This window comes from Anomaloglossus baeobatrachus, chromosome 1, assembly GCF_048569485.1.
Source record: "Anomaloglossus baeobatrachus isolate aAnoBae1 chromosome 1, aAnoBae1.hap1, whole genome shotgun sequence".
NCBI lineage: Eukaryota > Metazoa > Chordata > Amphibia > Anura > Aromobatidae > Anomaloglossus > Anomaloglossus baeobatrachus.
Genome location: NC_134353.1, coordinates 268,475,703 through 268,500,625, shown reverse-complemented (window position 1 = coordinate 268,500,625; position 24,923 = coordinate 268,475,703). Strand labels below are relative to the sequence as shown.

Below are 24,923 nucleotides of genomic sequence, written 5' to 3'. Positions count from 1 at the left end.
GTATATTGAACTCTGAAATCACCATTGGACTTTATGTATAGTAAGGAACAATATCATTGTTTGAAAATGTCTGTCTAAGTCCCCAAGCTATAGGTTAAGCTGTTTTCTTACTATACCAGTATGATAAACATTGATAATACTCAAGTTGATCACACCCATGTGTGTTATGAGTTTTTGAAAACATCTATTAAAAGTATTACTTTATACCATACAGTCAATAGCACAATTTTGCTCTAATTCAAAAAATAATATTAAAATAAACACAATATATACATAACCGCTCACAGTTCGGTCCTTTGCATCCCTTCTTTTACCCTAACCGCCATCATGCACTTACTCTATTCATTTACTTCACTCCATGCCCTGGATTTAGTTGCCAACCAGGCTCCTGACATCACTGCAGTGATTAAACCCTAAGAAAGAGGTGGGAAGCCTTTTTTCTGCCTGGGGCCATTTGTAAATTTCTACCAACCTTCGGAGGCAGCACAAAATTATCAACTTGAAAATTCCCTTGCTATATTTGGTCAAACAAATAATTAACTCACCCCTACTGTGGTGGCTGGAGCTTCTTCACTTTGGTGCATCTCTGATTTTAAGTGATATTGATCATGTTGCTTCTCACAACTGCTTTTGAAGGTTTGTCAAAGGAGGGGCTTGGGCATATACATCACAGTAGGGACAGGAGACATACACATCACTGGAGATGCTGAAAATATATGTGCCGCCCGCACATCAGCAGCCAGGCTGCTCGGATCCGGATCCGCGGTGGCTCGAGGGGCGTCCGGACCCGTGGGTCGTGGGGCCACTCAAATTAAAGGGGGTATTTACAGGGGAATTGTGTCTAAAGTTCATGATGCCACCCATGGTGTGTGGTAAGGTGGAATACCACCGCTGCAGCTGGGAGTATCCGTTGGCGATGGAGTGGGCAGCCAGGTGTTTGACCCCTGGATGGGTAGGGGGGATGTCCCGGGACTCTGTGATGGTGGCGGGATGTGCCGTTGGGGAGGTAGGGGTCACTTGCGTACTCAGTCCATAAAGCTGACATCGACAACTTAGTAAACCAAAGTTCTGGACACTGCTGTCGCTGAGGGGGAGCACGTTTGGGTCCCGTTTCTGCTGGTGTTGCCTGATGATCTGTGACCTTTCCCTTGGCACCTTGTTCTCTTCTACTTGGCCCCTATAGCTTGAAACTAATCGGATCCCGCTCCCCAGTGTGGCTAAATGAGGGAGCTTGCTCTCAGGGTTCACGCTTGGTATTTCTTGGACCGTTTAAGTGGAAAGTCCTATCCCCCTCGTTGCACTAGTACCCCGATTTTGGAGCAGGTGGAGAGTGGATCTTGAAGGCTCCGTTCTCGTTGGGTGACTTGTCAGGTTGCCTGAAGCTACTCACTGACCTAGGGTCCACGTACCCCGTCGTGCCCTGGTCCCAGCCCGGTGATGGTACAAGGCCGCCGGCTGTCCTCCACAACAATACCATGCCCCTGTCACGATCCCCTGTGACTCGGGGTCCAGCTCATACCAGGCCCAGACCACCATCTGCTACCTAGTACTTCCAAGGAGCCCAGCTCCTGACCTCCTCTCTCCTTCACTTCCAACACTACACTGACCTTCTCCTGACACTCCTGACCTCCCTTTACCAACCTCCCCAAGTGGGCGATCCTATTCCACTCAGGCAGTCCACTGGTGTGTATGGTGGTTGTGGTGCAGAGTGTTCCTAGGATTTTGATTAGCTGGTTTTGGCAACACCATTGGTTAAGGACCCCTAACCAAGGAGGAGGTGGATATTGCTCAGGAGGGCAGATTGCACAATACCCTGTGACAACCTGATAGGCCAGGGCATCACATATACATTACAGGAGACACTGGTGCATATACATCCCCGGAGGACAGCGACAGCAGCGGCGGCTATTCCTTGGATGCATACCGCAGATGGCGCTGCAACAGCAACCTCCATCATCACCATCTATACCCCTTTTATTGTGGATACTTCGGGGCACAAAAACGGGCAGGCCACCGCAACAACCCAGGTCTCCACACCAGCCTGTTGATCAGTAACAGGTACGAGACCCGACCTGTACCCCCTGCCCCCTGGGTGCTACATATACATCACTGGGAGGCATAGACATTGGTGTGAAGCCCAGACAGCGCTGGAGGGGCACGGACAGCACTAAGGGATACAGACATCACCGTCAGAGCAAAGATATCACTAGGGGCACATATAGCGCGGGGGAAAACACAGGACTGGGGACATTGCAAACAGCCTGGGGAGTGGCACACAGCACCCGGAGGCATGTACAGTACTGGGGATGGTGATGCTGCTGCTCCTCTTCTTCTGTGGGATGAGAACACATTGTGTGCTATACCTGCCCATAAAGTATGTCCTCAGATTGCTGGCACTGGCCAGCGTGATGACCTGCTGGTATGCGCATGCAGCTTTCAGTAGTGAACAATGCATGTGTCCTCACTGCGCAGGGTTTAAAGGTCCGGCCTGCAATATGCGGTTGCTGCCCAAGCACTGTAGTCCCTGGGAATCTATACAGTTACTTTAGTCAGATGGGAACACTTCGACAGCATACATGGAAAAAAAGTTGCCAGGTGATGCCAGCTGCATACTACATGATAGGGACTGTGTTGGCTGGGAAGAAGCAATGGAGGTTGCCAGACGATGGGGACTGTTGTGGCTAGGAGCTGTGTCAGTTCAGGTAACAGAACGGGGACTGGAGCATTTTGCTCGAGCACCCAGAGTACTTGATTGAGCATTGATCGTGCCGACCATGCTCGCCCATCGTTAAAGTCAAAACAATATTTGATGTTAGCACTCTTTGCCTTAAAGTGTTGGTCCAGTTTCTAAAGTGTAAATTCTAAATCGGTAACTTTACTCCCTAACCAATTATGTAATTAACTTTAACATAAAATGCCTAATGTGTTGTATTGTTTTATTACTTCACTTTCTGTGATGTTTCCTTTGATAAGCGTTTCAAATGGGACATCACTAAAGGCTTGGACTGTTCTTCCCTGCAGCGTCTATCCCCCTCCTGAAACTAGTTATCAAGCGACAGCACTGCAGTTACTTACTACAGTTTTTTGCTCTGCTACCCTGTGAATATGTCTTGGTTCCACAGCGCAGATAGAAACTGTGGGACAACAGCTTCTGTGAAACAAGACATTGGACAGAGATAGAAGCAGTGAGGGACACCAGTGTTACCCTTCAGTTTCTATCAACTCACTCTAACAGTCTTCAGCACTGCCCCCTGATGGTGATTCATTTGAGGCTGGTGCTAGAAGATGTGGGGCGGTGCTAATGTCACTCACTGCTTCTAGGTCAACTCCCTGACAATGTCTTTTCACAATTAGAAGATGCGGCGGCAAAGACCGGAACAGGATGTTGCCTGTGCACTCACATCCTCCACAGCTGCTGTGGAATCAGGACATACTCAGATGTTATGTTAGTAATCCAAGAAACTGTTGCGGCACCGCATTATGCCATTATGATGTTTTGTTTCAATAGAGAAGATTGCAGCAGCAGTCGCAACCCCATGTGACATCACGTTTGAGAATCCTCTCTAACAAAACTTCACATTTGGTGATTAGGCAGATAACGAGAATTGTAGGGATTTTAAAAAAAAAATTACAAAAGTGGGTGTAAATATGATAATTAGGAAGGACTTTTTAGGCACTGGACAACCATCAACACAATGCATCAATTCTTGTAAATATACTTTTGTAGAATTATAGTCAGTGTAAAAGCAGCCAATTCTACTAAGCAATGATAATGATCATTATTTTCATAAGTAAGTTGAAACACAGTATAATAAAGCTATTTGTTTGTCAAAGAGCTGGTGAGCAGTACAATAATGAGTGTCCGCAGGCAACAGTAAACCATAGTGAAGGTTCCTTGCAAGTTTAGGACTGCATTTTTACAAATAGAGTTGAGGAGTTGGTCAGGATTAATGATGTCCTCAAGGCTGAGAATTACTGGTGTATCCATCATGCAATACTATCTGTGAGGCTTCTGATTAGCACCAATTTGTTCTGCAGGAGGACAATGACCTCAAACACACAGCCTTATTCATTAAGAACTATTTTCATTGTACAGAAAAACTAACAGGACTGAAAAGTGAGGATATGGCCCCCACAGATCTTAACATCATAGAGTATGTCAAGGGTTACAAGAAAAGACGGAAACATTTGTGCTAGCTTACATGTAGAATATCTGTGGTTAGTTCTCTAAGATGTTTGGAACAATCTCCCTGCCGAGTTCCTTCAAAACTGTGTGCAAATTGCCTAGAAAAATGTATGCTGTTTTGAAGGCAAGAATTGTCACACCATTTGATTACTCACTTTGCATGTTTTTTTTTTAAATCAATAAAAATAGTTAGCATTTCTATTGTAAATGCATTCTTACTCTGCAGTATTTTTGCTCACTGTATGTAGCCATATATGTTATGAACATTATTATGTGTGTATGAATGTATAATATATACAACTCACAAAAATTTAGGGGTATTTGGGTGCAATTTAAGGATAATCCTAAAATGCACCCTAACCTTTTCAGGTGAACTTAGTGAGACCTCATCTTTTGAATGCACATTTCCAACTATTGAATGTTTCAGGACTGTTTGCACAACTTTCTGTTCATTAAAAAGGAACTAATAGGTGTGCCAATTCTGGAGCAGCTGTGGGCTGTTTCTTTTAGGCTGGGAAGAGTCAATTAATCATGGTCCTTGCCAGCCTGATAATACCAGCCTAACAACCTATACAACCTATAAAAAAAAACCTCCCCAAATGTACTCAAATAACAAAGTAGATATCTTTATTAATGTATTTCAATAAAAGGAAAGATTGAAATTCAAAGGAAATGTGGACACAAGAAACACCTTGGTCCATGAAGTAATAAATAACAGATGAAATTCTTACGATTATTACCCTCAAGTAATCATATTCATAATCACATCACATTTGACTATATCCATGTGGAATAGTCCATGGAAGTTGCATGCACTGAAATGGGTCCTCACTCCTTCTGAAGAAGCGCGGTGGCGAAACCTACGTCAAGGGGGTCCTTGCGGTAAATATAATTTATTTTCCCTGTGATCACACTGTGTGGGGTCCTTTAATTCCTTTGTTTGATTGTCCTTTGAATCCTTTGATATTGTAGTTGGCTGTTGTTCCTCTTCTAAACTCCACTTAGAGGTGAGATTTAATCAGTGAAGAGTGAGGACCCATTTCAGTGCATGCAATTTCCATGGACTATTCCACATGGATATAGCCGAATGTCCTGGGTATAGACTGCCACCTTGTGCTACTAAAATTTATTGCATTATATGTGAAATTATGAATGTGATTACTTGAGGGTAATAATTGTAAGAATTTCATCTGTTATTTATTACTGCATGGACCAAGGTGTTTCTTTTCCTTTGAATTTCAATCTTTCCTTTTATTGAAATACATTAATAAAGATATCTATTTTTATTTGAGTACATTTGTGGAGTTTTTTTGTATAGGTTGCATATATATAATTAGTGCCTTGTATGTGTACTTTACAGTACCTGTTAATAAATAAATTAAATAATTAAATAAAGAAATGAACCAGGCAAGGTAAAGCAGACGGCATGGGGTTGATATTATCAGGCTGGGAATGTCCATAGTTATTTGTCCCTATCCAGCCTAAAAATACCAGATTGCAGATGTACTAGAAGTGGCGCATCACATTAGGTATGTCAATTCTTGCTCTTTGCCTCTGTTTTTCTCGATTACCTCGGTGCAGTGGCAATAGGGGTAATGGTAATGGGGGTTGATGTCAGCTGTGTAGTGTCAGCAGGCATCAAGCCCTGTTGTTATTAATAGAGAGGCATCTATCAGACACTCCAATTACTAATTTAGGCTCTATAAGTTGGAGTATTGAGTGGGGGGACATAGTGGGATCACTACATCATGGATTACATCTGATCTTTATGCGGTTTTTTAAAACATTTTTAGCATTATGTTAATACGTTTTTCAGTGGAAAGTCACACGAAATCCCTATATCTACAAGCAGCTTCGTTCATATTGGTACTTTTACAGACAATTGGGCGCTGGTGGTTTACAATTTGTAAATTTGCAGTTTTTTAAAACAAATTGTGAATTAGTGATAATTGGGGGGGGGGGGGAGTTTTATTAAAATAAACTATTTTTTTCTATATGTGTGATTTTTAACTTTACAGTTACTGTGCTAGTAATGGAAGAGTGTGATAGACACCTCCCCATTACTAACCCCTGGGCTTCATGTCAAGTGACAATTCAAGGTTTACAAAATAGACGTATGAGTATTGACAACATTTCTGCAGAGATTAAAGTGATGGGTGGACAGTTTGTCAGTGCTCAGACCATACGCCATACACTGCATCAAATTGATCAGCATCCCAGAAGGAAGACTTTTCTACAGACGACACAAAAAAATAAAATGTTTCCTGGCATTTCCAGGCAAAATAAGGGCATGGATTACTGCAACCATGTCCTGTGTTCTTATGCAAGCAAGATAAAGTTATTTTCTTCAGGTGGTGTGAAGCGTATGTGGCGGCAGCCATGTGAAATTACAAAGACAAGTAGAGCTTGCCTAAAGTCATGCATTGTGGTGGGAGTTTGATGGTTTGGGGCTGCATGAGTGCTGCATGTTGTTAACAGCTACAGTTCTTTGATGGAGCCATGAATTCCAACATGTACTGTGTCATACTGAAGCAGAGCATGATCACCTCCCTTCAAAAACTGGGCCATAGGGCAGTATTCCAACATTATAACATCCCCAAATAAACCTCCAAGAAGACCACTGCCTTGCTAAATAAACTGAGAGTAAAGGTGCTTGACTGGCCACGTATGTCTCTAGACCCTATTGGCATCCTCAAATTGAAGGTGTTTTACTTTAAGCGTGTGAAATGCAGCTCGATGCAATTGAAATATGATGATTAACTCGACCATTGAAGAATATTAGTTTGCCTTAAACTCCTGGATTGCTTTCGCACTATGTTTTGGGTCATTGTCCATCTGTACTGTGATGTGCTATCCAATCAATCTTGCACCATTTCGTTGAATCTCATCAGAAAATACAGCCCTGTACACTTCAGAATTCATCTGGCTGAATTCCAATATTGTAAACTTTATGAATTTTTTTGGGTTCCTGTATTGTTTGTAAGGTAAAGATTAAAAACTCAACAAATTGAACTCTTTGTTAGTGCGGGCTCATATTTAATTCAGAATTTTTTTTACAACATCAAGGAGTCTTTTTGTGGTAATCCTGCTGCAGTAGAGCACTATTGAAGTTATTTAGCGCTTGACCCATAATTTTGAGAGTTACTACAATTAGGATGTGAATAACCTCAAATAAAAGCTGAGAGTCTGAAATTTAAGTCTACATTGATTATATTACTGTATATTTAATGTGTTTTGGTAAACAGTTAAAATGACTTGTCACATTCCAAATTTTTATGGACCTAGCTGTATAAATATATATTATTTAGCAGTATAAATATACATTAATTAATATTCTTTCTACAGAATCCATGTGATGACAGGAGGCATAGAGACATCTGGTCAAGAGACAAAACCTGTGACCGTTTACCAAAATTTCTTGTGATAGGACCTCAAAAGACTGGTGAATATACATTAGATTAAGTGAAAAAAAATTTTTTTTAATTCTTTATATTGTTTTAAATGACTGTTACAGTATAAAAAAGGAAATACATTGTGTTTAATGCATATAATAATGAAGCATCAGCATAATTTAATTTTAGTTACTTATTCCTTAAATTTTTATTTTAACTATAAAAGGAGATAATTTATTTTATTTTGTGGAGCCCAGGAACCTGTAAATATCTATTTTTCTTCAGATCTGCACTCTACCAGAACAGTCTTAAGAATAAAGGCCCCGTCACATGCAGCGATATCGCTAGCGAGCATACCCGCCCCCGTCGTTTTTGCGTCACTGACAAATCGCTGCCCGTGGCGCACAATATCGTTCGGAGCCGTCACACGGACTTGCCTGCCTAGCGACGTCGCTGTGAATGGCGAACTGCCTCCTTTCTAAGGGAGTAGTTCATGTGGCATCACAGCGGCGTCACTAAGTGGCCGCCCAATAGAAGCAGAGAGGCGGAGATGAGCGGCCGTAACATCCCGCCCACCTTCTTCCTTCTTCGTTGCCAGCGGCCGCAGGTAAGCTGTTGTTCGTCATTCCCGCGATGTCACACGTAGCGATGTGTGCTGCCACGGGAACGACGAACAACCTGCGACCTCAACAATCAACGATTTTTTGAAAATGAATGACGTGTTAATGATGGACGATTTGGTGAGTATTTTCCATTGTTAACGGTCGCTCGTTGGTGTCACACGCAACGACGTCGCTAACGATGCCAGATGTGCGTCACAGAATTCATGACCCCGGCGATATACAGTTAGATACGTTGTTGTGTGTGACAGGGCCTTAATACCGTATTTTTTGGACCAAAAGACGCACTTTTTCCCCCAAATGTTGGGGGAAAGTTGGGGGTGCGTCTTATGGTCTGACTATAGGGCTGCGGCCGGGAATGAGGGTGCTGCGGGTCATCGGGGGCACGAGCAGGCTGTAGCAGCAGTGCCTGCTCGTGACCACGTGGGCCCGCTCATTACATATGCACGCCTATCCTCCCGCCCATTTCTCAGTGCAGAAGCCGGCGCTGACAGGTGGTCGGGAGGACGAGCGGGGACGAGCGGGGACGCGCGCATAGCAAAGAGCCATCCGCATGATCACCCCTGGCAATTACAGCCTGGAGTGATCATGTGCGGCTGTATTCACTGCCCCCCGCGCGTCATCATAAGCGCGGGGTGCAGTGAATCAGTACAGTACACTCACCCGTCCCCGTGTGTGGAGCCGTCCCCCTGCTGCACACGATGTCTTCCTGTCTGTGCCGGTCAGCTGATCGGCACAGACAAGAAGACATCGCGATGCAGCAGGGGAACGGCTCAACACACGCAGGTCAGCGGTGCATAGAGGAAGATGATCGGTGCTGGAGGGAGTGAGGAAAAGGTGAGTATAAACATTTATTTTTTTCTCTGTGCTATAGGATACAGGCCATATACCAGGATGGTATATGAGCACGATGGGGGCATATAGCAGAATGGGAGTATATGAGCAGGAGGGATGAGGGGTATATGAACAGGATGGGGGTATATGAACAGGATGGATGGGGGGTATATGAACAGGATGGGAGTATATGAGCAGGATGGGGGCATATAGCAGAATGGGAGTATATGAGCAGGATGGGGGCATATAGCAGAATGGGAGTATATGAGCAGGATGGATGGGGGGTATATGAACAGGATGGGGGTATATGAACAGGATGGGAGTATATGAGCAGGATGGATGGGGGTATATGAACAGGATGGGGGCATATAGCAGGATGGGAGTATATGAGCAGGCAGGATGGGGGTATATGAACAGGATGGGGTTATATGAACAGGATGGGGGTATATGAACAGGATGCGAGTATATGAGCAGGATGGATGGGGGAATATGAGCAGGATGGATGGGGGGTATACCAATAGGATGGGGGTATATCAATAGGATCGGGATATATCAATAGGATCGGGATATATGAACAGGATGGGGTATATGAACAGGATGGGAGTATATGAGCAGGATGGGGGAATATGAGCAGGATGCTGGTATATGAGCATGATGGGGGTATATGAGCAGGATGCTGGTATATGAGCAGGATGGGGGTATATGAGCAGGATGGGGGTTTATAGCAGGATCATATACAAGGCAGGAGGATCATTACCAGGATGGGGTACCTTAGTAGAGAATTTGGGGACATTACCCCCATAACAGTGTCAGCAGCAGATCCTCGCCCCATATCAGTGTGTCATGACCACATTTTTTGCTTAAAGTTTTATTTTCCCATTTTCCTCCTCTAAAACCAGGGTGCTTCTTATAGTCTGGTGCATCTTATAGTCCGAAAAATACGGTAGTTAGTATTTGGTTAATAAATTTCTGAAGATGCAAAATTTTCATTTTTTTTCCTTCCACATTACTTTGGTTCCTGTGAAGCACCTAAAGGGTTAATACATTTCTTGGATGTGGTTTTGAACAATTTGAGAGATAAATGCAAAAAATATCTGCCTAAATTTAACACTATCATGAAGTACAATATGTCATGAAAAAACTGTGTCAGACTCACTGGGATCCGTTAAAGCGTTCCAGAGTTATAACTTGTCAAAGTGACACTGCTCAGAATTGCAAAAAATGGCACTAGGGTGTTTTAGTGACCAGGGATGAAGGGGTTAATACGTACATGAATAGCCTAAATTTCAAAATGTACCTAGAGTAAGGTAGTTTGTTAGATTCTGTTATAACAGGCTGTCAGTGAGACACTGATGTGACGCCCTGACAAAATCAGGGTGTCACAGAAGACTGCACCCCTCTTCTAGGTGCAGGATTCTCTCCTCTTTGGTCCTCCATCACAATCCCTATACTGGTACACATCATCAGCCATAAAAACCCTAGTCACCCCCCCATGACAATAGGGACACACCAGTGGGCGGGGCCAAGTGGATGACGACACCCACCTAGGGGTTCTGAGGTGTGATGGGAGGGGACAGTGATAGTTGAGAGTTGACAGTTGACTGGAGAAAGACGGTGGTGAGGAGAGTGAGAGACGGTGAACAGAGTAGTAAGGAGTTGGTGCTCCTGGGCTATCGGACGACTTGACAACTGACTAGGTGGCAGTCGGTAGACAGGGCCACAGGTGACGGAGATCCGGTCACGGGAAACCCTAAGTGGACCGGGGCAGGGTCGAAGCCCATCGGTACCGACAGCGGGAATCCGGTCCGGAGCCGTGCACAGACAGGGTACCTGGACCCTATGGCAAGGAGCAGTTTTAAGCCCCTTACCAATTGACCAGCCGGGGACAAGATTTCAGGTCTCGTCCTACAGGAGGCCCAGATAGAGTGAGACAGAATCCCAACAAGGGGGATAGGGCTCCGCAATTGCCTCCTAAGATCCCACGGGTCAGTTCTCGCGGGCCACAGCTCCCAAAAGACAGTAACATCGGGAGCGGACTTCCCCATTTCACACAGAGTAGTTAATACAAAGGACTCAAATATAAAGTGCAGGTGGAAGGGCCCCTGTTCTGCTGTACCGGGGTGCGGGATCCGAACACACCCTCCCGAGGCTACTGGCTACTGGTAATTTGGTTTACCATCTGGACTCTATATCAAGATATTTCAGAACTGTGAGTGCACCGGCACCATCCGGTCCAACCCTGCAGACTGCACTCCGTTACACCATCCCACCTGTACCGGGGTCCTGGGACAACACCTCCCCTACCCGTGGAGGGGATAACATCCAGCTGCCCCACTCCATCAGTCCCGGGCAACACCTCCAGCAGAAGCAGCAGTGCCATCAAAACCACCGCATACCATGGGTGGCGTCACTGACAAACCTTCACTATATTTATAATCCCCCCTTTTTCACTTGTGGGCAACAGACGGGTACTCAGGCCCGGGTGAGGCTTCCCCTCGAGCTACCGCAACGAGCCCAGATTCGAGCAGCCCCCCCTGCCGCGGTCTGTCCCCCTGCCTGCAACACTGACTTGTGCACAGCAGTGCATGAGACCAGCGATCAAACTAAAAAGTTTTCATGACACACAATGGGACTAAGTGAAAAAGTAAAAAAAATTAGATAAAATATATAAACAAGTAAAAAAAACAAAAAAGCAAACAAAATCCCAATAATTAATTTAGCAACTAAAAATGCAGCATTTGTGTTAAAACAAAAATAAACAATGAAAGTGCACATAAGTAGTATTGCCACCTCTGAAATGATCCTATCTATAAAACTGTCACAATATTTATTCCGTGTTGCAAATAGCATAAAAACTAAAAAAAAACATGACAAAAATGTTGCTTTTTCATCATACTGAGCACAAAAATTTGAACAATCAAAAAGTCATTTGTTTAAAAAAATATGTGTGAAAACACTAAACTGTCCCTCAAAAAATAAGCTCCACTATGGCTCATTTGGAAAAATACTGAAAAAGTTACAACTTTCAGAATATGGCAATGCAAAAAACACATTTTTATAAATTGTATAGGTTTCAGTGTGTAAAAGTAGCAAAGCATAAACAAAAATTCAAAATCTGGCATTGCTATAATCTTACTGACGCAAAGAATAAATAGGCCTTATCACTTTTACCGCAAGGTGAACCACACAATTAAAAAAAAAAAAATAAGTGAATTGCTGTTTTTTTTCATTCTACATCTGAAAAATCTAAATAAAATGCAATAAAAAAAGCTATGTACCAAAAACATATCCAACTTGTGAAAAAATAAGCTGTCATACAACTCTTTCTTCGCCCCCAAAAGTTACAGCTCTCAGATCATGGTAATGAAAAATCTATTATTATAACAAAGCATTTTACTGCATGATAGTAGCAAAACAGAAAAAAAATATAAATCTTGATTCACTGTAATTACACGACTCAAAGAATAAATCTGGCGCTTATTTCTAATACCGCACTGTAAACTGTGCAAAAATAAAAATATGCACTATTCTTTTACTACCAACTATTTGTTCATTCTACCCACAAAAAATTAGAATAAATAAGCCTTGGTTTACATTTTTCCTGTGCTCTCCACTGAGCACTTACCGTAGATTGGGGTTTCATTGTAAGTGCAAAAAACAACATTTTAGACAAGCCATCCAACGGAACCACTCACTATAAAGAGGGAGATGGAGTTACTTTGAACACCGTCTTGTCTCTGTTCCGGTGGTGACCCATCATTTTAGGCATCTTTTTAGCACACAAGTGCAGACGACTACAGTTTTGTGAACGCCTAAAAGGATAGCTACCACCTGAACATAATAATGTATATAATGTAGACTATACATGGCAGATTAAAACGTTGCCTGTTATAAAGTTGCATGTGACAAAAGTAATTATCCATAAGTGTAAAGAAGATAGAAAAAATAATAATAATCATACAAAGGCGACCAATATTACCAACAGACAGCTGATCCAATGCCAAGAGTGGTGCAGCAACCCCTCACACTGACGTGCGTTTCTCCAAGACGAAGCACGCCTCTTGCGAAACGCGCGTCAGTATGAGGGGTTGCCACACCACTCTTGGCATTGGATCAGCTGTCTGTTGGTAATAATTGTTGCCTTTGTATGATTATTATTATTTTTCTATCTTCTTTACACATATGCTATCTGAAAAATGAAATACATGAAAAATGGTATTGCAAAACTGCTATGAATATTTGAAAATAATAGAGATGTTTAGCAAATTTATTGATCAATGCAAATGAGCCCGAAAACCAATAACAAGGTAATCTCTAATTTTTCGGGAACCTAAACCTCTTTTTTCTGAATAGCATATAGTTTCTTCTGACTGAGTACCCAGAACCCTTCCCTATTACCAGATTCCATTCATGATCCTATATAGCCAGGAGCCTGTCTGCCCAAAACTTGCAGACTTTTAATAGCACATAGAGGCATTAAGGTTAGGTTCCCGAAAAATTTGAGATCACCTTGTCATTAGTTTTTTGGGCTCATTTGCATTGATCAATACATTTGCTAAACATCTCTATTACTTTGAAATATTCATAGCAGTTTTGCAATACTATTTCTCATGTATTTCATTTTTTCAGATAGCTAAATGTATTTTTCATTGTTCATAGTATCACTATAGCAGTAATGCTTTACCATTTTTCATGTTTATATTTTGATAGTGGTTAGTGTGCAGCTTATTATCCTTATTACAGTGGCAGAGCAGTCCGACAATGCAGCAGCGAGTTCACCAGCGAATACAGTTGGTACCATGAGAACCACAGCTGTGACCAATGGTGATCTCACTGCCGGACTGCTCTGCTGCTATGTCACAAAATCTGACAGTCTGGCCATCTGGTAGCAAGTTTATCTGAAGTCTCAGCTAGTGGTTCACATGGTACCCTCTTTGTTAGCCAACTACTATGGCCACAGTTGAATTCACTGCCAGTTTGTGTGGCATGGCAGCAGAGCAGTCTGGCCGTGGAAGGCCGTATTGTGCAATTTTGTGAACTCCCTGATGTCACTGCTCCTCTTTGCTTTGCTGCCCTCAGTCTGTTCGGGAGGCTGAAGTGACTGGCAACATTTTCTGTCACTTCAGCCTCCAGATGTACTGGAGCCGAGGAGCATTGTGGTTTATCATTGTGGATTACAGCAGACCTGCAGGGGTGTTCGGGGAGTTAATAAATGGGTGAAAGAGGTCTGAGTTTTTTATTTCAAGTAAAGGATTTTTCTATGTTTATGTTTATTTCTTTTGACTTACAAACTTAGCAATGGGGATGTCTCATAGACACCTCCTCATTACTAACTTAGGGCTTGATGGCAGCTGTGATTTTTGAAAAATCACAGCTGTCATAAACCCTATATATTACCCCAATTGCCACTGCACCATAGCAATCTGGAAGAGCCAGGTAAAGTACCAAAATTGGTGCATCTAAATGATGCACCAATTGTAGGTGGCTGTGGGCTGCTATTTTTAGGCTAGGAATTGTCAATATCCATGGCTCTTCCCACTCTGATAATACCATTCCCAGTGATCAGCTTTACCTTGGCTGGCTAACAACAATGAGGGGGGACACCATACCATTTCCTTTAATGATTTATTTAAATAATTTAAAAAACGGGTAGGATTTCCTCTATTTTTGATACCCAGCCAAGGTAAAGCAGACCACTAAGGTTTGCAGCCACCATAGTTGTCTGTTTTACCCACGCTGGTTGTCCAAAAATAGTGCAGGATCACTCATCATTTTTAAAAAATATTTATTTTTACAATACAATATAGCAAACTGGTCTGCAACCAATCCCAGACACTAGCACAGAGCATGGGAGGGGGAAGCAGTGAATATTCATGCTGTTTAATGAGCAAGCCAGAAAAGGGCCCTGACTGCTGTGGTATCTTTCGGGAAACATGGTATGTATAACTATTCTACTGTTACTTCCGTTTTGCTTCCTTTTGCAGACCCCTAGCCCTTACTATGACTATTTTACAGCCATTTTTCAGCACAGAAGTTCGGGTCCCCATTCAATTGCTTGGGGTTCAGCATCCAGGGTCAAGTCCATTTCCTGAACCAAAGAGATCCGCTCATCTCTAATGTAGAGGCATTTAATTTCACTAATTTATATTTTAATTGTTAATGCGCACCAATCACCAGGATTTTCCTATACAACCTATTAGCCAGTGCTATATCATGCTGATTTTATACATAGCTTTAGTTGTCAGCTAGGATGATAGCTGGGGTGGATGTTCATAGTTATCCTCTTCCCCTGTTACTTTATACAATTGTTTTAGTTTGTGACTAAAAGGACCTGTGCTGATGTCATAGTCATGTGACAAGAAGTGGTGGGGCCTTAGCCAACAGAAAAATGTTGCTTCCTGGTATCAGCTATGTTGGCTGAGGTCCCGCCCTTCTGGTCACATGGGTATGACATCAGCACAGGTCCTTTTAGTCACAAACTAAAATGATTGCATAATAGAATTAGCATAAGTAACAGAGGAAGAGGATAACTATGAATACCCACCCCAGCTATCAGCTGCTGCAGCTGCTGTCACTCAACAATCTCCTGATTTTACAAACTTTACTTTCTTGTGTTTCAAAACCTATACATCCGAGCTGACCACTACAGGTATGTATAGAATCAGCATGATAGTGCCAGTATAGCACTGGCTTTAGGTTATATACAAAAATCCTGGTGATTGGTGCGCTTTAACTGAATATACCTTGTTGGTAAAAATCTGTATTGTTTATTGGACATGTTATACATCTGAATTATACAAAGTTATATACATGTTTTTTGGTAGCTATTAGCACTGTTTATAATAGCAAGCTGCAATATAGCTTCAACTGTCTAAACTCAATAGACCAATCTGTCAGGTCTCCAAACATCTGGTAATTAAGTGAAATTGTAACAATGAGAATTATTTTAAGCTTAACATATTGTACGTCTGCCAACAAAAAATTTACCGGCTGAACTTGGATGGCATAATGAGAAATACTACCTTTCACTGTTCAGGGACGAACAGGTCTCACTAGTTATATACTTTGGGTGATACTGTTTATGCAGCAAGAATGTAGCCAAGATCAGGAGTCACGGGAAATTCTACCGGCTGTAGATTTACAGTAATTAAAGTCTAAATAAATGAATGTCAAGACATATATACCAAAGCAAAAAGAGCATAAGCCCTTATTGTTTTTTTATTGCTGGAATATTCTTTAAAAAAATGAAAAACCAAAAAAAAGTCTATAAGAGAACAAAATATGAACAGAAAAGAGAAATTTGTTACTGAGTTGTAACATTTGAATATAGGCTCTCCCAAATTAACACATCTCTACTGATGTAGCTAAATTAAATGATAACATTTTGGCAGTAAAAGTTACACTTCTACCTTTTCATTCATTAGAGGTGAAAAGTGTTAGAGATCAGTTAAAGGGAATCTGTCAGCATGTTTTTACTATGTAAGCTGAAGCCAGCAGGTTGTAGGGGTAAAAATAAATAAATAAATAACCTATGTCTCTCTTATCAGGCTCCATGTAGTTGTTGTTTACTTAAACAAAAGACTTTATCACTTGGTGATTATCATTGCCAGGTTTAGCCTCCACATAAATGGCAGTCCGGAACACCCCTTCTGTGATTGACACCTCCCTATCAATATGTGTGCTCTCTACTGAGAGCCTGGTGTGGTCGGGACAGCTTCTTCGGCTCAGCTACATGACTAAATCTAAAAATTCATATTGTGTCAGAACGGCTGTAGCCAGTAATCTAAGTGATAAGTTGTTGGATTCAGAAACTCGTTGCCTACATGCAGTTCTCAGAATGGTAGCAAAAACCTGCTGACAGATTCTGTTCAACCTTTCCTTTGTTTGAAGCATTGTATAAAATGAAGCAAGCAAAATCGCAACACGTGCTTTTTAAAATAGTATGGTTAATTGGGTGATAAATTCATAATAGTCCTAACAATTTGTTGCCAACGCCCTGCTTCTACCATATCTACATTATTGGCAACTGATCAACAGCTGCTTGGGTTATGAAAATGAATGCCGAAGTGTAGGCCGTTTTTGCTAAGAGGTCTTCTACTCACAGTGTACCCACAAAGAGTGACCCACAAAGACTGACTACCCACAAAGACTGAAAACTTTGAAAAAAAAATAGAGAGCCCATGATGAACAAGTACACTTAACAAGCACAACTACAGTTGAAACATTACACACTGGCTTCCTTGAGACTTCAAAAGAAAATTTTGACATATGAATCCTATTGTAAGGATATTGTTCCAAAGAAAAGTGAAACATGTATATCACTTTTAAATGTCAGGCCGGTGACACTGACCTTTTTTTGAAAGGTTCATTTAAGCACCTTATTTCAATTTTTATATATCTGGTCTACATATTCGTAATAAAGAACAGGCTCATTTTTTCCCTTTTCTGCACTTTTCCTGAGTGTTATGACATATTTTATGTTTTCCAGTCATACTTATTAAGAATCATAGATAGATAGACTTAATTTCATGCAGAGCTTAGTTTGAACCTCTAACTCTATAATATATAAGTTAGCAAAGGGTCTGCGGCTTGTTCACTCGTCCAAATCCCCAAGCTCCATGGGTAGTTTCCCCAACGGCTTCCCCTATAATAACTGTGTACAAGTAAATATTTTTTTTTCTATTGATTGTGAGCCCCAATGGGGACAGTGATGCTGATGTATGTAAAGCACTGTGGAATTAATAGCGCTATATAAATGAATAAATATTATTATTATTATTTTCTATATTCATGTGGCTATTGCACTTACATTTTATAACTTACATATTGCATATTTCCTAGGCACGACAGCACTTTATCTATTTCTACTGATGCATCCTAACATCTTAAGCAACTTTCCTAATCCAAAGACTTTTGAGGAAGTTCAATTCTTTAATGGAAACAACTATCATAAAGGAATTGACTGGTAAGATGGATACATCGAGTTTGCCATTAAATGCTGATGGATTAAAATACTTGCCAATATACTGGGGAGAAACGTTGTTTTATTACCTACTGTTACATGCCTTGAGTCAGTAAGGTCTTCATAGTTCCACAGGACTCAAGTCAAAACTAATCATTGTGCATTTTACTGGAAATTTTATAATAAACTGTATAATGCAAATGGGAAAAAAGAGAATATTTAGTCAACAGTAAAAACAATGCAATATGATACAGAAAATGTATAGTAATACATCTGCTCCATTGTCTCTACCTCTGAATTCTTCTAGATCAGTGATTTCCATCTATATCTGATATAAAACATGTTAACATGCGCTCTTGAATAAAGTTGGATGGACTCACCAAAAACTTGGTCCCTGCTATTTTTTTTTAAAATCTGGTTCTGTTACGGAATCCGCTAGCCATATAAGTCTATGGGAACCAGAATTGAGAGGTTAAAAATGTTGGTGAAAGGCATAGGGGATAGGAGCACGCACTGTGTACTCACTGAAGCTCCATGTCATGGCTGGTCACAGCTTCCAGATCGCACATTCACTTCAGGAGCTGCATGCGTTTAGATCATGCATTAAAAATAAATGAAGATGCTAGAATATAGGGGCTCCTTCCAGGTATGACGTAATTTGTAACATGATAAGGGAAGGCATGTTCAGAATGCAGCCCAGTTTAGAATATACATTCTTTTTCTAAGTCCACATTGGCATGGATTTGCTTATAATAGAAGCGAGGGTCTGAGGGTTAGACCCCTAGATGGGGGGAGAGGGATGAGTAGACCTCTGCGCCTGCGATGATGTGTCCTCCTCTGCCCATCCTAAGCCTTCTGTTGCATGCAGCAGGAGGCTAAGGATGAGCGTGATGTGTCTGCCTCTGCTCATCCTGAGCCCCCTGCTTCATGATTCATGATTCTGACCCACAGACAGTGCCTGTCATTGGCTGCAGAAAGACGCTGTCAAACAGGCTGGGGGAACGTCTGACTGCAACCAATCACAGACAGCAAGATGGCCGGTGGGCAGGGAAAGAAGAGAAAGCAGTGCATATGAATGAGCATTGATGGGCGGCACAGGGAGGCCGCAGGAAAAGCATACAGCCACGAGGGAGCAGTTTACAGCTGCACTAAAGCCTCAGTAAGTAGGAAACGCTTGCTTCATTCTTATTTTATTTATTTTCTCATTATTTTTTTTAATTTCACGAGTGCCAGATCAAACACCCAGGCTCGGGTCAGGCACCCGGACACCTTTGAAACTGCGTGAATCTTGACTTTTGCAAGCTGGGTCCGCCCATCACTAGTTTTGAACATTAGAACATGTGTGGTAGTTTTAGGCTTTGTAATTAGAGATGAGCAGATTTGTCCAGATTCAAAGTCATCAAATTGTGCAGAATTTAAGAAGAAATGCTATTTCAAGTTATTTGATGCAAATTTACTGTTCCATGTCATGCTCTGGAAAGACCCCTAAATGTAATACATGTACCGCCCCACGCTTGGCTGCAGCCGAGACGCTTGGATCCGGGCTCGCTGGTAGGTGGCTCGAGCGTCTCCAGACCCGGGGACCCTGTGGTCACTTTGATCTGAAAGAGGCTGGCGGTTAAGAGGACATAGATGTACGGCTGGAGCCGTGGTTAAGTTCGTGATGCCACCCACGGGATGTGGTGAAGGTAGACACCACCGCTGCAGTTACGGGGCACCTGGGGGAGATGTTTATGCAGCAAGATGTTAACCCCTCCATGAGCAGGGATGATGGCCCCGGAACCCATTGGGTGTTGTGTGGTTGGGCAGTGCAGGGAGATGCGCAGCCGGAAGGCACGGTTGTACTCACGATAAGTAACACACACAAGTCTCTGGTAAAACAAGTTGATGGTGGTTGGTGAACGCAGCTGGGTGGGTCAGGTCCCCCACCTGGTTGGTGGTCTCTGCCTTTTTCCTGCACCATGTTGTGTATCTGTGGACTGCCTGCGCTTCAGTGACCAGAGTATGCTCCCCAGCTTTTTTGTGGATGTCGGGAGAACCCTTTTGCTCGGAGACGCTGGCCCGTGGATCTCTTTGCCTGTGCGGTGGCTTTCTATCCCCCTCGTTGGGCTGTTATCTTCAGTCGGGACTTTGGGTGGGAAAGGACCTATAGTCCAGACCGCAATCAGTTAATTAATTCGGTCTAGTGGCTTATGGACCTCGTTTCAGGGTCTAAGTCCCCCTCTTTTTGCTCCGGTTTCCGAGTCGGTTCCCCGGGTCGGTACCGGCAGGCCACTACCCTGTCCCGGTCCACCACGGTTCCACCGAGCCGTCTTCCCGGTTCCTGCAGGCTGAGGCCACCGCTTGTCTCCTAGCCAAAGGTGCCCGGGCTCCAACCCCGGCACCTGTCAGACTGTCACAGGCCTGTCACACAGGCCTGACCTTCTCCACTGACAACTGCCCTAGTCAACTGCCCTAGACAACTGAACTGGGTTTTCCTGCCTCAGGCCCTCTGAACTCCTCAGTGGGCGTGGTCAACTGCCCAGCTCCACTCCCTGGTGTGTCAATCAAGCACTGAGAGAGGTGACTAGGTTTTAATGGTTGGCTGATGACACCTTTTTAGGGGACAGGTGTTGTGCGGGGCACTGTCTGTGACTACCTGGCTAGTCCAGGGCATCACAAAATACATAAGATTTACTGTAAAATAAAATATTACCATCATTCAACTTCTTTATTGTACACGCAGCCCCTCTTTGCACCACTGCATGACTTTTTTCACCTTCCCCATTGCGCACATTCTTTTCAGCCGATTCATTTTAGACTTTGGCTTTCAATATGTTCAAGGACTTTATCATCACTGTGAATCATGCTGTTACTTGGAATGTGCTTCGCAACGTTGTGACATCTTGAGATCCATCTTGACAGCATGGCATGCAGGAATATGACAGGTCTAGCCATGCCAAATGGCCTGGCATGGAGAAAAGGTGTCAAAGAGGATGTGCGAAATGGGGAATGGGGAAAAGACAAGGCATGGAGGATCTGATGGTGGGCTGCCAGGACAGTGGGACAAGTAAGCAAATTGGTAAGTATATAATTTGTAACAATGTCCTTGGCCTGTTCAAGAAAATGGGCACTGAAGCTGGCAACCATTTTTCTCAATTCACGTTGAGTGAATACAAAATATACATATTCTGGAGAAAACATGTTTTGTGAAGTTTTAGCAGAACTCAATTTCACTCAAATATGCTCATTTCTAGTTATAGTGAATATTATGGCATGGGGTATTTGCCTAGAGTAACAAATCCTTAGTCATGTCAACTTCCCCCTCACTGTCATACATAGTTGCCAACATTCCTGAAATATGCAAGATTTAGAAGGAGAGATCACTGTACTGCTATCCACAAGAAATAGCTGTGGTTGCTGAATATTCCATTCAACTCAAACTGCCCCATACTAAAGCCACAGAGTGAGATGCCCTAGCAATTGGCCAATCAGTAGTGAGAGGAGGCAGAACCTAATTGGTGAGACTGCAAGAGGTAGACATACAGAAGACAAGGAGGTGTGTGGAAGGATTTGACTGACGGGGATTTGTGTCTTTACTGCAGAATAGTTACTACAGCATATGCTCTCCTCCTTATCACTAGCATTGTGTAGTCTGAGGATTTCCTGTTCAGCCTAAAGGTACTGTCACACATAACGAGATCGCTAGCGAGATCGCAGCTGAGTCACCGTTTGGTGACGCAGTAGCGATCCCGTTAGCGATCTCGTTATGTGTGACACTTATCAGCGATCAGGCCCCTGCTGTGAGGTCGCCAGTCGTTGCTGAATGGTCCAGGTCTTTTTCTTCAAAGGCGACGTCCTGCTGTGCAGGACACATCGCTGTGTTTGACACTGTGTGACAGGGTCACAGTGACTGCTGAGATCGTTTTATCGTTGAGATCAAAAAGAACTGTTGCGTATAAATAGGTGACTCTTCAGATTTTGTGTTATACCATGCCTGATGAAGAGACCTGAGTAGTCTCAAAAGCTTGCAATTATTACCATCTTTTCAGTTAGCCATTAAAAGGTATCAACCACTGAGGACTCTCAGTTCTTTTAAACAATTTTTTTTTCTGTTCAGCCTAGAAAGGAATTAGTGGCTTTGACAATTTATAATCCATATAGAAAGGCTGAATAGAATTCCAGAATTCCACGTTGGCAAAAAGATATTTACTTATATTGTTCTATGTGCATAGACATAGGCATATGTCATCGCATATCCTGATTAGAGAAGGCAATGTGCTGGCAAAAATGAAGATTTTTATGCCAGTAAAAAATACCTATTTACCCCCAAATAATGAGCCCACTGCTTATTTATTGGTTGGTTACTGGCATGTCAACATGTGCTGATACTCAGAGAACGATTCTCAGCAATCCTAGATATTAGGTTGCCTATCAGCACCCATTCTATTCAGCTGTTTGTAAAGTCTGTGGCAGAGCCTGGTAAATGTATTAACTCTACATTGGCTGTAGGCTGTCTTAGCTGCCTGTGCTGTATTTATTTAGCATTTTTTTACAGTGATTACACATTAGTAAACATTTCGCTAAAGGCAGTTTTCAAAAGTTGGCAAGTATGGCCAAGTGAAGATGGTAAATCCACCAAGGAGCAAGTGCTCCTTCGTTCACTGAGAGTAGTGCATTGAGTGCTTAGTTCCCCTAGAGGCTGACAAGGAGACTACGGTAAGTGAGGCACCACCTGCTTTTACATTTTGGTTGCTTCTGCTGCTGACATTATAAAATACAGCATTTGAGATGACTACGTTGTGCGCAGGCAGTAGTTGACATGACATAGCAATGTACAGGTGCCGATGAGCGCATGAAAAATTATTCATATCTCACCCAGAAAAAGAGGATTTTTTATCGTTATGTGTTCAGTATCTCCTCTAAACATTCAGTTTTGACTTCCATATTATATCCACATGACATCTATTTTAAACATGAATAATCTTAAATACCATTTCCTTTATTATTAATTGCAATAGATATGTTAAAAAATAATTGCCTTATGGATGGCGTCCATATGACATGCATGTTTTATGCACTAAATGAGTTAAAGAACGAATATTGTAGATGAGAATAGTACAAGCTGCAAACATTTAGTCTGGGTAGGAATATGCTCATATGAACTATCCTATTGAATAACATTGGTTTGTGTGCTTTCCTTTTGCTATCCATTTTATATATGTACAGCACACGGACAAATAACATGTTTCATCCGAGCAAGCAGTAATGATATATTGAATATACATGCACAAATTCGTACTTCATTATACTGAGCCACTGGTGGACACAGACAAAAAAGGGCCCCTGTGAAAAAACAATATATGGGCCCTTTGCTGCCTACTAGCTCATCAAATGCACAAATCCTCCTGTTTTGAAGGTGAAAATGGGCCCCCTTACCTCTTGGGCCCCTGTGAGGCCGCACAGGCTGCACCAATGATATGTCTGGCATGTTTTTCAAGAGATATTAAGTTATATATTTCTAGCATCTTATCTGCATGAAGGCTTGTTTTTTTCAGGATGAGTTGCAGTTTTGAATAAGATTGTCCATTTTACTATAAAATGTACAAAACTGAAACAAAATTCCAAGTGGAATGAAATTATGAGCAAACTGCAATTTTGCCATTGTGTTTTGGAACTTATTCTTGAAGCATTACTTTGTAAAAATGGCTTAGTAATTAGTGATGGGCGGGTTCGCACGCTAAAGATCCGGATCCGCGTGGTTTAAAAAGTACCCGAATGCCGGACCCGAGCTGGGAATTCTCAGGGAACTTCAGGTAATGATCCGGATCTGGCAACTCAGGAAATTAAAAATAAAAAAGAAAAAGAATAAAGCAACCATGTTAAATTTACCAAGTGTCCGGCACGGCTGTAACTGCTTTTGGGCTGCTCATTCTACTTCCAGGGCCACTCATTAGTGCTCATCCAAATGCACTGCTTCCCCCGCCTAGCAGCCATCCTAGTTTCTGTGATTGGTTGCAGTCAGACGTGCCCCCAGCCTGTGTGACAGCGTCTGATGGCTTGCAATCACAGATGCTATGTGTGTACTTGTTGTGGTGTAAAAAAAAATAAAAACAAAAAAAATTGGCCTAGGGTCCCTCCTATTATGATACCCAGCACAGATAAAGCATATGGCTACAGGCTGTAGCCCCCAGCTGTGCACTTATCTTGACTGTGTATCAAAATAAGAGGAATCACATGCGGCTTTTTTTCTTTTAATTATTTATATTAATAATTTAAAAACAGTGTATAGTTCCCCTCAATTTTGATACTCAGCCATGATAAAGCAGTCAGCTGGGGCTAGGCTGGTATTCTCAGGCTGGGGAGACCTATGCTTATTGCCCTCCCCAGCTTAAAAAAAGTAGCTTGCAGCTGCATGAATTCTAATGGATGCGACATTCCCAGAATTTTACCCAGTTCTTAACAATTGCCCTGGTGCAGTGGCAATCCAGGTAATAAAGGGTTAATGACTGCTCACAGCTGCCACTGAGCCCGAGATTAGTAATCGGGAGGATCTATGAGACCCCCCCATTACTAATCATTAAGTAAAAAAAAATAAAAAAAAAGAAAGAAGAAAAAAAGAAAAAAAAGAAATAAACATAAACACCCAAAAATCCTTTACTTGAAATAAAATAGAAAAAAAAACACCCTCTTTCACTAACATATTAACCCCAAAACACCCAGGTCCGATGTAATCCACATGAGGTCCCAGGACGATTCTAGCTCTGCTACATTTGAAGGCACGGCTTGCGATCATAGAGCATGACCACGTGCTGTGTGCTTCAGACAGATAATGTTTTTGTTTTTTTTATTTAAGTGGTAAAACAATATTCAATAGTTTGTAAATAAAACTAATATTGGTTCATATTACCATTTTCCAAAACCCTAAAAATTTTATTTTTCCTTCAATA

General features: G+C 42.2%; 1 protein-coding gene across 2 annotated transcripts in view; it reads left to right on the top strand.

Annotated features, from left to right (window-relative positions):
* Positions 1 to 24,923, top strand: part of LOC142311544 (bifunctional heparan sulfate N-deacetylase/N-sulfotransferase 4-like) — a 682,360-nt gene that overhangs the window by 576,157 nt on the left and 81,280 nt on the right. For both annotated transcript variants that reach the window (XR_012754278.1, XM_075350062.1), the window contains exons 8-9: positions 7,532 to 7,628; positions 17,874 to 17,997. Coding sequence is in view for 1 of the 2 variants with exons in the window: in XM_075350062.1 (XP_075206177.1) it covers positions 7,532 to 7,628; positions 17,874 to 17,997 (221 nt within the window). In the remaining variant the exon portion in view is untranslated. The remainder of the gene's footprint in view (positions 1 to 7,531; positions 7,629 to 17,873; positions 17,998 to 24,923) is intronic.